The sequence below is a fragment of the Ruditapes philippinarum genome, unplaced genomic scaffold (genome assembly GCF_026571515.1).
Source record: "Ruditapes philippinarum isolate M1 unplaced genomic scaffold, ASM2657151v2 ctg919_1_1_1_1, whole genome shotgun sequence".
NCBI lineage: Eukaryota > Metazoa > Mollusca > Bivalvia > Venerida > Veneridae > Ruditapes > Ruditapes philippinarum.
The window spans coordinates 17,323-35,120 of NW_026860867.1; the positions used below are offsets into that span (position 1 = coordinate 17,323).

At 32.3% G+C, this 17,798-nt stretch overlaps 2 protein-coding genes across 2 annotated transcripts; both read left to right on the plus strand.

Annotated features, from left to right (window-relative positions):
• The first annotated feature begins 964 nt into the window (after positions 1-964).
• Positions 965-17,120, plus strand: LOC132713633 (organic cation transporter-like protein). Its single transcript, XM_060696280.1, has 6 exons — positions 965-1,179; positions 13,867-14,226; positions 14,948-15,369; positions 15,739-15,957; positions 16,361-16,495; positions 16,982-17,120. Exons 2-6 carry the CDS (start codon positions 13,882-13,884, stop codon positions 17,118-17,120), a joined length of 1,260 nt encoding a protein of 419 aa, XP_060552263.1. The 5' UTR covers positions 965-1,179; positions 13,867-13,881.
• On the plus strand, positions 1,796-7,889 carry LOC132713627 (organic cation transporter protein-like). Its single transcript, XM_060696275.1, has 8 exons — positions 1,796-2,165; positions 2,904-3,325; positions 3,708-3,926; positions 4,334-4,468; positions 4,940-5,022; positions 5,421-5,538; positions 6,415-6,487; positions 6,839-7,889. The coding sequence occupies exons 1-8, from the start codon at positions 1,821-1,823 to the stop codon at positions 6,992-6,994; spliced, it is 1,551 nt and encodes a 516-aa protein (XP_060552258.1). The 5' UTR covers positions 1,796-1,820; the 3' UTR covers positions 6,995-7,889.
• Positions 17,121-17,798: the final 678 nt, after the last annotated feature.

The window sequence follows — 17,798 nt, forward strand, 5'->3', positions numbered from 1 at the left end:
AGAAAGAGCAAAACAACTACACGTGTTTTACAAAAAAATATAAAAATGTTTTAATTCTGTAGTGTAGCAAATCTCTCTTAAATAATTAACTGTTATAAATATGTAAATTATTATTATATACGTTCGCGAGTAGATTAGACAAGTAAAAAGTTGTTGTATAAGGTATTGTGTTCTTCTCTATACAAAGGTACTAGTTTATTTGTTTTCGTAAGTTCACATTACTTCAAATTTTTTCAATTCAAATCTTATTTAATTATTGCATTAATCTAAGTCTAATCTAAACATGTTAATCTAGTTTCAGCGATGTGTATTTAACCTTTCTTTTAAATTAAGGTTTCCTTAATTATTTACCGTACTAAATAATTCGAATAATGTCTTTACCGGTCGTTGTCACACATTTGGTTTTGAATCTTGATCTTATGTTGACACACGTACCAGTAAGGCACAAATAAAATCTTGTTTATTTCTTTTTAATTGTTGGTTTTGTTTTTATTGTCACGGGTCACATAAAATAGATCAATTATGGCTTTAAGTAACAAATACAGTGCTGGTCATCCGTGTCTTTATTATAGCTGTGAAGACACCAAAATAAGAGATCCCATTTCGCCGATAAATACACTGTGTTAATTGTGTGTGCATGTTTGTTCGCGTGCCTATGTTACATTTTTTCTCCCATGTTTATTAGCTATTGTTTTCTTACTTATATTACATTATATATATATACAAGGTATGATATATAATTAAAGCTTTATAAATAAGAAAACAATATAATTATATATAAACAATATACATGTATATATTGTTTTCTTATTTATATTACATTATATATATATGTATGTAATACTTGTTGGATTCCTGCCGGCAATGTTTAGGTGTACAATTTGTAATATAGAGAAACCTAATGCAATATATATCTCTTATTTGCTAATATCTTATCGCAACGTTTGCAAATAGCCAAATTACTATACAACGCATGGTGTAATATCTATGTTGTCTATTTCGATCAAATACCTGAAAATACATTATGAATAAAACACAGTAAACCTACCGTTTATAACAAGAGCTTTGAATACTGATGCTTACGCCGTTTAGTCGAGCTATAGTTAATTAAGTCGATTATAAACAACTATGACATTTTATAGGGAAGAAGGTTTATGTAAGGAGATTTTATGATCTATGGTAGGTTAATATTTTGTTATTTTTTAAATTTATTTACGGACGTTCACATAAAGTGTATAATAAATGTTACTTTTAAATAAGCTTTATCTTTAACTTTGGGTCAACCTATTTTACAGAAAATAAAGCGTTAAAATAAGAAATCAGTGAACTACGCAACAAAAATGAATTAGAGTGAACTCATTTTCTAAAAGTTTTTTAAATATTAATAAAACAAACAGAAATGCACCATTTAGATACTCATATAAAATATTTCTTTAAAAAGAGTTCCATGATGAATAATATTATTTTGTTCTATAGCATTAGTTTTCTGCTCTCTCTCTATATATATATTTGTAATATCGAATCATGTATGATTGCATCTCACACTTTGCAGAAAATCCATTTATATATCAGTCATAGTCTGTTGTCTTGAATGATACTACATTGCATTCTATCAGTTTAATTATTCATGTTAATAACAAACCTATCATTGTGGACAAATTCGCTTTAAGGTATGGAAATAAAATGAAAGTCGGGGCCAGTCACAATTGCTTGTAACAAGCCTTGACTTTCTACAGCATTGTAATTATATAGATGAAGATGTACGTTCTCAAATACTATGCTTAGAAAAACAAATTTATTTGCAGTAACTCACTCTGGAAATGACTGTTTTTCAACGAAATAACAAGGACGAGGAAGAGAAAATTGGCCCAGATGAAATAATCGATGAAATCGGAGGATGTGGGCGGTTCCAAATTCGGATGAGTATCATTGCTCATATGATGAAAACCATTGTCTGCTTTAGTTTTGCTGGAATGGTTATTTTTACCGCTCCACCTGATTGGTGGTGTGAAAGTGACGCCCTGCTGCACAATATGACGTCATGTAGTAGATTTGAAAATCGGACATCTGTGAACTACTGTCAGAAGCATTCATGCTACACGGCTAATGGTTCACAATGTACGTCATATGGCTTTGATGATAGTTTAAGTACTGCTATAAATGAGGTAACCTTTCTAACATTCTTTTCTTTAATGTCAATCAAAAAAAAAACAATGATCTATTTGACTGACAGTTTAAGACTCGTTATATCAATATCTCCTTATTGTATAAAGAAATTATGAAGCCAATTTAAAGGTGATCGGTGCTTCAATCAAAATATCCATCCATGAGTATTTTCTCATCTTTTCCTCATCCGCTGTCATCCTTTGCTCATCCGTTCAAAAGTATTTATTGTCTGAATTTCAAGCGTACGGAAGTATGATTGTTTAATACTTAACATTCTTACTTTGATTTGAAATGTTGAATCAGATGTCTTTGATATCTTTTAAGGTAAAGAATTGTCCTCTTATGTGTTGCAGCTGCAAATACTTCTCGTTCATCATTCAGTTTAACAATAATTACAAAACATTTCATCTTTTAAACTTGCAACCTGGGACGTTAATTTACATTAACATCAGTTACTGTCATTCTTTAACTAGCTCTATTAAGACAAGTCGGCGGCAGTTAAGTTTGGTCGTGATGAAAAATATTCAAATACTCCTTCTATTAATTTCTTTAATTCTTGCATGACAAATTAAGGTTACTATAGACCCAAACATAAGTTAAAATATTTAGTTTATTCGAGCTTCTGAATATGTATTCAGTGTAACAGTGTGAAATAATTTTGAATTGTAAGAAATCTCAAATGAGCATGAAATTCTTCCTTAGTTATTTTTTTTTCTTTACTTTTCTTTCCTTTTCAGTTCAATCTAGTATGTGACCAAGACTTTATTCCAAGTACGATCAATTCCATCCAACTTGCCGGAATAATGTTTGGAAACCTTATATCAGGGCAAATTTCGGATTTGTTTGGACGAAAACGGCCTATGTTTATGTCCATTGTTATCATAATGGCGGCAAATCTTCTTGGATTTTTCTCCACGTGTTGGGAAATGTTTGCTGCTGCTGCCTTTTTCACTGGAGTTGGAGGAGGTTTTTTCCTGACTACCCATTATTGTCTTTTGTCGGAATTTTCACCAGCAAAATGGCGTGTATGGATTACTGGCTTTCCCTCTTGGCCGGTGCAGGGGTGTTTCTTATCACTTGTATCTTGGCTTTTACACGACTGGAGATATATTCAATTAGTAACAGCAATTATGGCCTTGCCATTTCTGCTTTCTTGGTTGTAAGTTCTTTGCAATATTTATATTAATTCAAGTAAATCATTTGTTTTGTTGCACATGTAATGCATGATTTTATCACTTTTCAAACGTTATGTATAATTTATGCATGGTCTAGTGAAAGTAGCTATGTAGAAACTTGAATGATAATTTCACATAAAGAAGAATCTCAACATTCAATGACATTTTAGTACCATATTTATAATTTAATATTTTAACAATGCAAACATTCATGAAACATAGATTTCAAGATAATAACTGAAACAGTCAACCTGTATATACGATAAACTATTAGATTTGGAATTATTCTTATTGCAAAGACATGGAACTAACCCCCTCCCCCTAATATTGTGAACCGAGATGAATACTCAAAAATTTTTTTTATAGTGTCATTCCGGAAAGTTTCCGATGGTATTTAGCACATGACAAACCGGAAAGAGCCGGAAATATTCTCCGATCTGTAGCGAAGTACAATAAACATAATGATGTCAACTTCAATAAGGCTTTAAAGAAACCGGAAGATACACACGACCGGCGATATACTGTTTTAGATTTGTTCAAAACGAAATATTTGATCAGGATATCATTGCTTTCATCTTTGAGTTGGTAAGAATGACGACATACAATGTAATTGTAAAAACAGTTAAAAACTACATAATCATTGAATTCATAATTGTAACACATGTAAAATGCTAAACTTTACTCAAGTCGATGCTAGTTCGACTTGGACGGTAACTTGCATTATCCAGTATCGTCAGTGAAATCGAGCCTGCAACATTTTCAATTTTGCTGTGTTGGGGAAACTTCTTTTGGGATTATTATTTTCTATATTTAATAAATTTTCGGTTGTAAACTCGACATTGAACATTGATTTAGCGTACCATATTGCTACAGTGATATTTCAAATGTATAAGTTGTTTTTTGAAATCCAAATTTTTAAAATTACCAATATATTTGATTTGTCGTCAATGCTTTATATATCAATACTATAATAATTATGACATTTTTTTAAGGTTTGCTCTTGGATTTTGTTCTTTTGGTCTGGCTTTTGGGATCCAGTCACTGTCAGGAAACATTCATTTTAATCTGTTCTTGTTTAGTTTAACCGGAATCCCTTCAAAAGTGATAGCACTTTGGCTACAGAATAGGTACTTGATTGTTATATTCCATTATTCCTGTCAACTTGGCTCTCGGTATACCAATTTATTGCCAAAAAATAACATGTAGCAGTAATAAATAATGAGATAAAATTATAGTTGTATTTTGATGTCGCAAATTTTAGATTTGTAATATATAAATAATTGTGTTTTTATCTGTTTAGCAATGATTTCGTGCATGGGTCATTCGCTTTGATGGTAATTTAGTAAGAAAAGTCTTTCAAACAAGCATTTTGGAAGTATCTTTTTTAATGAAAATACAAGCAATCATCTTTGCAGCAGATATATTGCCTTGACTTTAAATAAGTCATTTAAAGACTTAATACCTTTATTTCAAATAGATACAATACATTTGATTTTACTTTAAATTATCAGTCGCACGAAAATTAAATCAATATTTACAATACGCGATGTTGAAAGAATACATGACTAGTCATATAGTTTATTAAAATTGACGTGCAGGTTTGGTCGTCGAGCTTCGTGCATGTTGTGCTTTGTTATCGTTATGATTGGAGGGTTTACTGTTGGTATTGTACAAACCACTGGTAAATATTTACAAAATATACAATTCTTGTTTCGAATGTATCAGGTTTTTTTGAATATATTAGAACATTTAAGAGGTAAGTCTTAAGATGAAGGAGGTCCTGCTGGAATTCGATATCATTAAAATGATCCATTATGGAATACATGATTTAAGCCATAGCGTTGCTTGATTTGTTGAATTTCAAAGAAATAAAATAAGGTAGGAATAATAAATTGATATCAATGATATTTTGCTATATAAAACAAGAATGACTAGGTGGAGTTAAAAATTTTCTATTTTGGATAATCAAATATTTGAATGTTTAAAAGTTAAAAACTTAAAGGAACATAATGTTCTAATTTTCTTACTGTTATTTAAAAGGCACTACAAAGATAATAAAAAATAACATTTCTACTACAGACGCTCCTCATAAAGATGCTCTCACAAATGCATTTGCATTGTTTGCAAACACTGGTATTGTGACGGCATGGGGACCAATTCAAACAATGACTATAGAGTTGTATCCAACGGTTATTCGGTGAGTACCTTTGCTTACTAGTATTTAGATACTCTCCATCCCAAAAGCGGTTAGCTCAATATGTAGATCGTTGGACTTTGAATCGGGCGGCCCGGGTTCGATTCCCTGACGTCGCAGGTCACTTTCGTTGTGATTGATTATGAAATCTTTACTACGGTCATTCCCACTGTACCTCTGCTCTGGCAAGTACAGAAGTTTCAGTTTCTTGCGAAAGTGAAGGCAACTTGTACTGGTAAACTGCTTGACAGCCTGCCCAGGAACGATGCGGTGGTTGAACTGTGTTCTGGTGAATTCAATGTGGCTTACTGTCGTGATCCGGAATGCAAACTACCATCACCACCACCAAAAGCGGTTTTATGATTATAAGATGTGTTTTGTTGGATTAAAATAACATATCGACACTGTAAAGGTAACATGTTAACCTTCTATGAATTCCTTAGCTAACTATCTGCACATTTATTTAGCAACGCGCATGCGCATGAGGTGTAGCACCGGCCTTCCGTAAGCTTACTAAATATCTTCCATTGTCTTCGACGTGATAATTTCGGAAGTTTGTGTTAAATTAGGGCCAAGCAGAAAATAACACAAATTATGGACCATATCCTTACTTTTTTTTTTAAAAACAAATACTTCAGGGAAAAATTTTAGAACACTTCGAAAAAGACTAAAATTTTAATCTATTTTAAAAAATTTTTAATTTATCGTTAACAAAATTAAAAAAAAAGTACATTCTTCTTTTTGAAAAATACACTTAAGTCTCCTTTCCAACTAAATTATTTGTTGTGTGAACGTAATGTCTTATTTTTTCTTAGTTGCATCATATATTTAATATATGTTTTTCATATTTTTTTTAAAAATTCGTTCATTTCTCAACAGAAATGTTGGGTTTGGCACACTAAGTGTGACCGGAAGAATTGGGGGAATAATTGCCATGCAGATCGTCTATTTGGTAAGTACCGTTTAAAAATTTGTAATAGTACAATTTATGTGCAGAATGAATCTTTGAAAACTGTTCCCTTTAAACAAGCTATCTTGCACGGTAGTTACTAAAATTTGAAGATTGATGCTTTTTGTGATATGCTTTCGATATGTTGGTGAGTTTATAATCAGAATACAATCTTTTTTTTTTAGATAGTATTCCATATCTTTGAGAATGAAAATATTTCATGACAGTATTATTTGGGACGATTTAAAATATCATGAAATGAAATGTATATTTTATATGAAATGAAATATATTTTTGATATATTCCTTACGTTTTTTAGTATTCATACCTTTAATATTTCTCTTCTATTTCAAGAACATGCATGTGCCAGGGTTACTATTTTACGTTTGCGCTTCGATATCTGTCGCAACATTGGTCAGTCTTATATTCTTACCTGAGACAATGGACAAGAATCTAACAGACAAAATCAAGGAGAATAATAATCTAAATAATAAAATAGTTCCTGCGTAATGGAGGACACACCTTTTTTAATGTAGAGAATGAACAATTTGTTTTGTGCTAAAGTGTCTGAACATTTGACATCATTGCTAAGACTAGATTCTGCTTGAATGTTTGTAAATGTACGTGTTAATTGTAATAACGTAATCCCAACCGTCACCCCCGTATCAACAGCAATAAAAAATAACAAATATCTACAGGAAAAAACAATTTAGTTATATGAACAGTATATGTTTAAAGTCTAAAACAGTGAAAGTTCACAATACCTGTTATACAAACATATTTAAAAAGGTAAAACAAGTAGTTTAAATTTGACCCTTTACATTGCTATTGAGCTGTAGAAAAGAGTGAGCTTAAAATGCAAAACCCGAATTGCGTTATGTTGAGAGCATTCAGCATAAATATATAATGTGTCTAGTTCTGAAATAATTATTGCATACATTTATAAGGATAGTTTCGAGATTTGTTTTTAGCACACAATAATAATTAACCGGATTTGCTGAACAGCGTTCTGGGGATACTGCCTCGATCCGGAGGGTTAACTACCAACACCGAATTAATTTCAGAACTCGTCAAAAATAATTTAAAAGCAGATAAATAAAAACAACATGATTTTTTTGGGGGTGGGGGTGGGGTGTCGATGTAAATTTAACATGATAAATGCGATACATACTAGAAAACTTCAAATAAAAAGGGTCAAAGAAACTGCCTACAAAACTTATGTAAGGCCCCAGTTAGAATACTGTTCCACGGTTTGGCACCCTTGGCAAAAATATCTAGATTACAAAAAAGAACATAAGACACACTTTAGAAAGAAAACCAAAAACCTTGTTATATGACGATTCTTTGCAACAGAAGTGTTAACCAGTATTTGTAATTTTAAATTTGTTAATAAAATGAAAATAAAATCAGCTGAAAAATTGGAGGGAGTCTACATTATCAACCTTGGATATGTACTCAAATGATGATTCTTATTCTTAACCTTTGCTGGGGTAGGTGCGAATTATTTTTGCTTCCAGTCAGCAGTATCTACAAGAGAGCATAGTGAAAATCTTTCATACGCTGCTAACTAAGAGGCCTATTTGTGAGACTATGCTATAGATAATCTCATATCCGCGAGATCAATCACAGACATCAGTCACCTATCTTAAGTGCTTGTTTGTTTTTATATTTTATTTTATTCATACCGAAAGAAAAGGTCAGACGTCGACTTTCGAACATTTCTGGTGGAGGAAGACCTAAGGTGCCTCTTTGTGCATTATTTCAAGCACTGGGTATCATTTGAGTAAAGCCACTCACCTTCCGCATTGTCCCAGCTACAATGCTAGTGTTACCTTATCATGAATAACACAATTATATTAAAAAAAGATGACACAGGTCCTCCTGGGATCCTTGCCGCAAGGTCTTGTTGCTGGGTCGTACGGAGGTTGTTGCGTTCATTGAACGCCGCCTTTCCTTGATGATCTTGTTTATCATATTTTGACTCTGAAAGCTACATTTCCTACCTTAATAGCACGCAATGTTTACCCCCCCCCCCCCAAAAAAAAAAAAAAAAAAAAAGGAAAAAAAAACTTAAGGATATTATAACATGTATAATTCATAGTTAAGGAAACCTTAACATTTACTTTCGAAGCACAATGAAAAGCAATTATGACTAATTCTACCTTAAAATCTACATTTGAAAAAAGATATGGATACTGTATAAGCAAAAGTTTTATAAAAAAATAAAATAATAATGTTACTGTACCAGAAATACCAAACAAGGACGAGGTATGTAGAAGAAACACTTTATGGGTATTTATAACTTTTCAAGAATATTTTATCATGATAATATTGTCATGAAAACAGACATTTTCTACTTCAAATTAAGTTTTAAAAAAGGACTTTGAATGTGTTTGGTACATCTTATATACAATCGCCGTCGTTCCAATCAATATTGTTTCTTTATTCCTGGTCTCCATAACTACAAGAAAACTTCAGGTACTGGTAATATTCTTCTATGCCATTAGAACTTTTCTGGTATTGTTGCAACAAGTCTTATCACTAACCTAGAAGATGTGGAGATCCGCCGTGTGCCACTGTCAGGAAATGCCTGTATTGTGGAAACCTGAAAGGAAAAGTGTATTAATACTATTAATATGGATGCAATAATATTTCTCAAATTTATAAAACTAAAATAGCTCCCACATTATCTTCAATAACCGTGCTGATAATCATTTCTATGCGTTTGAAATGTATACTTAAAATATTTTGAAACGCTACCATGACATTGAAATGCATTACTAAAAAGCCCCTGGATCTGGAAATCAAGGTACAAAAGTGCTTAATATTAAACTAAAAGCAAACAAAGTATTATTTACAGGATCATTTCCTACATTTTTATTGTATGTGGGACTAAAGAGGATCCCGTCTTACTCTTATTTGATTACCGTGCATCACATGCCTCATCATCATTAATTTAACAGGCATATAAGAAGCAATTAATATTGTTTAAAAAGTCAGCTTATACGTATCAAGTGTTGCAACCACTGGACGCAGCTGTTTTGTGGCTGCTTCAAGACGTTTCATTGTTATCATCATAAACCTGATTCATAAAATGCTCAAATTGTATTAAAAAGAATTCTGAAGATGGGATTGATGTGTGTTCGGGGAGATAACTCTACCAACACTCTGTTTAGATCCAGATATCAAAATCGTGTCATTGGGCCTATGTGATTTTTCCAACCATTGGGTGCACCTTAATTTTTGCACCAATGTCCGACGCCACAGCTAATTCATTTGTATGCATTGAAAACGTGAATCAATGGTTTCCCGGTATTTGTGAATGATTTAAATAAGAGTTTTCCTTTGATGAATAACCATTTAACTGTTTATATATATTTTTACTTTTTCTTTTTCATGTACTGTTTTGCAAAACAACCAGCTTTAACCCCCATCAAATCCCAGTAAGATATGAGAAAAACACCTAGCTTATAGGGCAAAGGTCAGTATTTTCAAAAACAAATTAAAAGAAGAACCGTCGTTGGCAAACAGACAAATATCCAAACCCCAGCTCGGCCCAGAAGTGGAACCATTACCTTTTGTAATAAATCTAACTATCTTTCGACTCAATTATTTTCTACTTTACTAATCTTTGAAGTTTGTCAACCCCTGTCAACATCATGCTTTCTTTTAACGTTTTAAAGATATGATCCATAACATAAACATATTGATATAATTGTGCTTTAATTAAATTGCTTGTTTTGTTAAAATCGGTCGGTTCTACCACAGACAGACATTTATGGCCGCATGACGTCAAGGCCGCATGACGTCATGCGGCCTTGAACGCGCATCTGCGTCCAACAGTCAAATTATCGCGGGCACATCTTTTACATCCGGGTCGGATGACGTAAACGGGTCAACAATGACCGCTTACATACGCTTCAGATAATAGAAAAACGGCTTTTTCAAAAATTATTATCATTTAAAATATTTCCATAAAAACCAAAACCGTAACCATGCATCTAAGAAAGTCATTTATTTTCGTTTAAGCATTTACTACAATGTTGATAATAACTCTTTAAGGTATCAAAATACATGTATATTCAATGGCATATCCTTTACAAAAGCACTAAAAGAATACGTCGTGGTGAAGTGTGGCATAAAAACGAAATAAAAAATAGTACTGTTAAGAATTCTTTCTTGCGAACCATTTCGGACTTGAAAACCGTTGAGATTATCATTGAACAAATGTCGGAATTGATTTCTTACCAAGAAAAGAGGTATACTTTTGAAAAAACAACAACAAAAAAACCCAGAGATATATATAATATATTAATATGTAGTCTAGCTTGAGTTAACCACATATATGAATCAAAACATTTCCCACGAAATTATAATTCTGAATAGGTCAAAACAGGTAATAATGTTTGTACAGTTATTTATCTAATCCTATGAATTGATACATTGACTCAATTGATACAAATGATTGTATAAAACTAAATCGTATCACCTTTCAACTTGAAGGCTAATGCACGCTACATATTTTGTCAATTGACATTTTTACTTTCAAAGAACGATAAAAGTTACTTTCACGATTATCATAATTAACTTAGTTCAAGAACGTGGAAGCAATGGAATGATTTAGAAATTGGCTGTAAAAACAACCGGTCACGTGACCATATGTCTTATACTTAGCATTTAGATAAACCCCATGATCAATGGAAATGTGGAGTACCAGCAATGTAATATAATGTAATGCATGGGTAAAATTTGTTCTCCAACACTCTGATATTATTTAGACTATTAATGAGAAAGTCGCTTGATGATTCCAGAGAAAATTTATACCTAATACTTTCAACAGAGAGTTATGTATGCGCATTTGAAATATTCAAATATATTCCCGATATTTTTCTTATATCCGTTAATGTCATCACGTTTTGGGTACTAACCGCTTTAAGTCAAGTCTTACGATTGGTTTGTCGGTGACATAATTAGAAATCACACAGGCATTTTTGTATGAGAAAAGAAAGAGAGAATGGTGCATAGATAAGAAGTTCAATGCCTTAATGATGATATTACACATGTAGCCAATATTGTATACACCGTTACTGACAATTTTGTTTATAGAGATAGGGCTCTATAACACGGTTACACATTTTACGTTCACTTAAATTGAGATTGTTTAATTCCAAATCGTATATATATAACGAAGATTCATTGAATGAACCCTTTGAAAGAAAGCGGAGAAATTGGAATTATACCCTTATAATAATCTTTATATCGGTTACTTATCAACAAAGAATCTGGAAACGAAGTGATCCCTCGGAAGCATTAATCACAACAGAATTGCAGACTCGGTTTGATCGAATCTCTTGCTTCTCAACAGATGATTTTTCCTATTGGTTAGATTGAATTGTTTACTTAATTGTTTGATACTAAAACTAATAAAGTTTCCTTTTAAAAGGAAAGGCTTGCTCAGTTGTGCCATCATCCCTTCCCTTTAAATTTTTTTTTGTTTCAATTTATTATCACATTTTTTTTTTAATTACGTATTTGTATATCATAAAGGTTAAAATTTTTTTTTTCACTTTTAAAGGGATATGTACTGTAGGGTTTTTTCGTTTTGGCAGCTGCTAATTTCATTAATAAAGCTGCTTTAGAGACAAGTAACGTTACGTTGTACCAATTAATAAGCATGTATCAACTATGTTACACCTAAAATATCTATGATCGACAACACAGGAGATCAGCACGTGGCAAGGTTAATTGTATGCATGGGCTATTTTTAGATTACCTCACCGAGACGTTTAAACGTCAGTAGATCTAAATATAACTTGATCATGCACTAATATTCTGCGTGATTCGGTTACGATCTTTTGATAAGCAGGACCGCCCTTTGGAGACGGAATACAGTAACCATTCTCTATTGTATAAAACTAATAAAGAAAAAAAAAAACAATTATAAAAGAAACTAACTTTTGCGTCTTGAAAAATAATTGAAACGGAATCAAGTAAAAATAGAAATCCTACTGGGATTACCGAAGTAACTAAAATAGCTTAGATTTCCGTAATATTACTACGTCTGATTCCGCAGTATGACGGAATCGCCCGAATTGTCACGACTGCAATCGGAACTACATCGGCTATTATCATTAATCCGAAGAGTGACGGAAAGGACCAAAAAGTTGCGATTGGCACGATTGCAACTGGTTTCCCGTTCAAACATGCACTAACAAAAGTAAGCAGGAAACCACCTAACCGGAACAAGTTTTCCAAAACAAATGTCTTGCAGCCGTGGCTGCAAGCCAAAAAGAATTGTGTTTTCCGATATCGCTATTTTGTCATCCATAAAATTCGCATGTGCGAATTGTTACTTCCGTTTCTAGGGAAAATCGTAGTGTAAAAATGTCTATTAATTATTTTTGTTCTAGTAAGTTTTTGCACTGAAACTATTTTGCTTTCTTAATTGGGATTTCAAGGACAAAGTACACTTTGTAATATAGAGAAACCTAATGCATTGTAAGGATTTTTAGTTACACATATATCGCTTATTTGATAATATCTTATCGCAATGTTTGCGAATAGCCAAATTACTATACAACGCATGGTATAATTTCTATGTTGTCTCATTTGATCAAATACATTAAAATACATTTTGAATAAAAAACCTTAAACCTACCGTTTATGACAAAAGCTTTAAACACTGATGCTTATGCCAAGTCGAGCTAAAGTAAATTAAGTCAATTATATACAACTTTTATATTCTATGTGGAAGAAGGTTAAAGTAAGGAAATTTTATGTTCTATGGTAGGTTAAAATATTTGTTGTATTTTTGCATTAAAAAGTGTATAAACTGTATAAATGTTAATGTAGCTTTTTCTTTTAACTTTGGGTTTACCTAATCTATAGAAAATAAAGCTTCCGTTTAAATAAGAATTCAGTACACTACATACAAATGAATTAGAGTGGGCTCATTTTCTACATGATTTTCAAATATTAATACGACAATCATATATTCATCATTTAGATTCATATAAAAAAGATTACTATGATGAATAATACTATTTTGTTCTATAACAATTTTTTTATCTGCTATATAAAGATTTGTGATATCGAATCATGTATCTCACACTCTTAGCAAAATATTTCATTCATTTTTTGTTGCCTCGTATGATACTTAATACTATCAGTATAATTATTCATGTTAATAACAAACCTACCATTGTGGACCCATTCTCTTCAAAGTATGGAAATAATATGAAAGTCAGGGCCTGTCACAATTGCATGTAACACGCCCTGACTTTCTGCAGAACTATGACCATGTAGATGAAGATGTACGTTCTCAAATATTATTTTTTTAAACTAACTCTTAAAAACACAAAACAAACCCACTTTATTTGCAGTAATTCACACCGGAAATGACTGTTTTTCAACAAAATAACAAGGACGAGGAAGAGAAAATTGGCCCAGATGAAATAATCGACGAAATTGGAGGATGTGGGCGGTTCCAAATTCGGATGAGTATCATTGCTCACATGATGAAAATCATTGTCTGCTTTAGTTTTGCTGGAATGGTTATTTTTACCGCTCCACCTGATTGGTGGTGTGAAAGTGACGCCATGCTGCACAATATGACGTCATGTAGTAGATTTGAAAATCGTACATCTGTGAACTACTGTCAGAAGCATTCATGCTACACGGCTAATGGTTCACAATGTTCGTCATATGGATTTGATGATAGTTTAAGTACTGCTATAAATGAGGTAACCTTTCTTACATTCTTTTCTTTAATGTGAATTTTAACAAACAGTGGTCTGTTTGACTGACAGTTTAAGACTTGTTATATGACTTTCTCCTTATTTTGTATAAAGAAACCATGAAGCCAGTTTAAAGGTGATCGGTACTTTAATCAAGATAACCATCCATGAGTTTTTCCGTATCTTTCATCATCCGCTTCCATCCGTTCAAAAGTCTTTATTGTCTGATTTCGAGCGTACGGAAATATGATTGTTAAAAAAATTTGCATTCTACTTTTGTTTTTTAATGTTAAATTCAGATTTCTTTTAAGGTGAATAAATGTCCTCTAATGTGTTTCAGCTGCGAATACTTCAAATACTATTTGTTCATCATTCAGTTTAACAATAACAACAAAATATTTCACGTTTTTCACTTCCAACCAAGGATGTTTATTTGCATTAAAAGCAGTTACTGTCAACCATTATTTGGCTCGATTGAGACGAGTTGGCGGCATTTCAGTTTGGTCGTGTTGAAAGATCTTTAAATGTTCCTTCGATTAATTTCCATTAAATCTTGCATGACAAATTTAGGTAACTATAGACATATTAAGTTAAAAAATTAATTTAATTTGAACATTTGAACATGAAATAAGTGTAAAAATATGAAATTATTTTGAATTGTAAGAAATCTCAAATGTGCTTGAAACTCTTCCTAAGTTATTTTTTCTTTACTTTTTTTCCTTTTCAGTTCAATCTAATATGTGACCAAGACTTTATTCCAAGTACGATCAATTCTATCCATCTAGCCGGAATAATGTTTGGAAACCTCATATCAGGACAAATTTCGGATTTATTTGGACGTAAACGGCCTATGTTTATGTCCATTGTTATTATGATGGCGGCAAATCTTCTTGGATTTTTCTCCACGTGTTGGGAAATGTTTGCTGCTGCTGCCTTTTTCATTGGAGTTGGAGGAGGTTTCTTCCTGACTACCCATTACTGTCTTTTGTCGGAATTTTCACCAGCAAAATGGCGTGTTTGGATTACTGGCTTTCCCTCCTGGCCTATGCAGGGGTGTTTGTTCTCACTCGTATCTTGGCTTTTACACGACTGGAGATATATACAACTAGTTACAGCAATTATGGCCTTGCCATTTCTGCTGTCTTGGTTGTAAGCTCTTTGCAATGTTTATATTAATTCATGTAAATCATTATTTTCGTAATGCATGATTTTATCACTTTCCTAACGTTATGTATGATTCATGATTGTTCTAGTTAAATTTTATTGAATGTAGAAACTTGAATGATAATTTTACATAAAAAAGTCTTAAAAGATTACATGTGGCATTTAATATCATTTTGTATCATTCTTAAATAATTTAATCTTCTAACAATGCAAAAATTAATTCTAAATAATAATTAAAACAGTCAACCTTTATGGACGATAAACTATTTGATTTGACATTATTCTTATTGCAAAGACATGGAACTTCCCCCAATATCATGTACCGAGATGAATACTCAAATATTTGTTTTATAGTGTCTTTCCAGAAAGTTTCCGATGGTATGTAGCACATGACAAACCGGAAAAAGCCGGAAATATTCTCCGCTCTGTAGCGAATTACAATAAACATAATGATGTCAACTTCAGTAAGGCTTTAAAGAAACCAGAAGATACACACGACCGGCGATATACTCTTTTAGATTTGTTCAAAACAAAATATATGATCAGGATATCATTGCTTTCTTCTTTGAGTTGGTAAGAATGACGACATTGTCATATGTTCTTACATTAAAAAATGTAACTACATAATCATTGAATTCATAATCGTAACTCATGTTCAATGTTGAAATTTGCTTAAGCCGATGTGAGGCCGATGTGAACTGTAGCTTGCATTATACAGAATCGTCAGACAAATCGAGCCTGCAACATTTTCATTTTTATCGTGTTGGCGTTCCTTTTAGGATTATTATTTTCCATATTTTAATAAATTTTCAAATGAAAATGAAGTTGTTAACTCGACATTGATTTAGCGTAACAAAATGCTTCAATGATTTCACAAATGTATAAGTAGTTTTTGAAAACCAAATCATTAATATTAACGATATATTTGATCTGCCAAATGTGTCAATACTATAATAATAATCACATTGTTTTCAAGGTTTGCTCTTGGAATTTGTTCTTTTGGTCTGGCTTTTGGGATACAGTCGCTGTCAGGAAACATTCATTTTAATATGTTCTTGTTTAGTTTGACCGGAATCCCTTCTAAAGTGATAGCACTTTGGCTACAAAATAGGTACTTGATTTTGTATTTAGTTATACCTTTCAACTTTCACGTTGGCTCTGGTATATCAATTTATTGCCATAGACTAACATGTAGCAGTGTTAACTAATAAGATAAAATTATAGTTGTATTTTGATGTGAAATATGACGGCCGCAAATTTTAGATTTGTTATACAATAAATAATTTTGTTTTTATCTGTTTAGCAATGATTTCGTGCATGAGTCATTCGTAATTTAGTATGATACTTCTTTCATACAAGGATTTAGGAAGTAACCTTTTTTGCAAATACATGCAATCATGTTTGCAGCAGATAATGATATATTGTCTTGACTTTAAATAAGTCAGTAAAAGACTTTAATACATTGGTTTCAAATGAATACAACACATTTAATTTAATCTTTAATTATCAGTCGCACGTAAATTAAATTAAAATTTACAATACGCTATGTTGAAGGAATACATGACTAGTCATATATTTTATTAAAATTGACGTGCAGGTTTGGTCGTCGAGCTTCGTGCATGTTGTGCTTTGTTATCGTTATGATTGGAGGGTTTACTGTTGGTATTGTACAAAGCACTGGTAAATATTTACAAAATAAACAATTCTTTTTTCGAATATATAAGTTTTTTGATTAGATTTTATTTTCGAATATATTACTTTTTCTCGAATAGATCAGATGATTTGAGGGGTAAGTCTTAAGATAAATGAGGCCCTATCATTAAAATGATCCATTGTATATAGTAAAAAAACTAACCTTAAGCATTGCTTTTAACGTTGAGTTTCAGTTCTTAAAGAATTATGATAAGCTAGGAATAATAAGTAATCATGTTTCGCCATATAAAACAAGAATGGCTTTTTTATTATGGGAAATCAAAGACTAAATGTTCAAAAAGTTAAAAACTAGAAGGAATATAATGTTCTCATTTTCTCACTGTTATTTGAAAAGCGCTGCTACATAATAAAAAATAACATTTCTATTACAGACGCTCCGCATAAAGATGCTCTCACAAATGCATTTGCAAACACTGGTATTGTGACGGCATGGGGACCAATTCAAACAATGACTCTAGAGCTGTATCCAACGGTTATTCGGTGAGAACCTATGCTTATTGGGGCGTCCGTGGCCGAGTGGTTAAGGTCGTTGACTTCAAACAACTTGTCCCTCACCGCTGGGGGTTCGAATCCCGACATGGACTTTGGATTCTTTCATGTGAGGAAGCTATCCAGCTAGCTTACGGAACGTCGATGGTTCTACTCAGGTGCCCGTTCGTGCCTGAAATAATGCACGGAAGGGCACCTGAGGTCTTCCTCCA

Bases quoted from the DNA above. Each gene is read 5' to 3' on its own strand.
- LOC132713633 (XM_060696280.1), top strand. From the start codon at position 13,882: ATGACTGTTTTTCAACAAAATAACAAGGACGAGGAAGAGAAAATTGGC. The intron at 14,227-14,947 runs GTAACCTTTCTT...TTTCCTTTTCAG, and splicing joins TAAGTACTGCTATAAATGAG to TTCAATCTAATATGTGACCA. The intron at 15,370-15,738 runs GTAAGCTCTTTG...TTTGTTTTATAG, and splicing joins CCATTTCTGCTGTCTTGGTT to TGTCTTTCCAGAAAGTTTCC.
- LOC132713627 (XM_060696275.1), top strand. From the start codon at position 1,821: ATGACTGTTTTTCAACGAAATAACAAGGACGAGGAAGAGAAAATTGGC. The intron at 2,166-2,903 runs GTAACCTTTCTA...TTTCCTTTTCAG, and splicing joins TAAGTACTGCTATAAATGAG to TTCAATCTAGTATGTGACCA. The intron at 3,326-3,707 runs GTAAGTTCTTTG...TTTTTTTTATAG, and splicing joins CCATTTCTGCTTTCTTGGTT to TGTCATTCCGGAAAGTTTCC.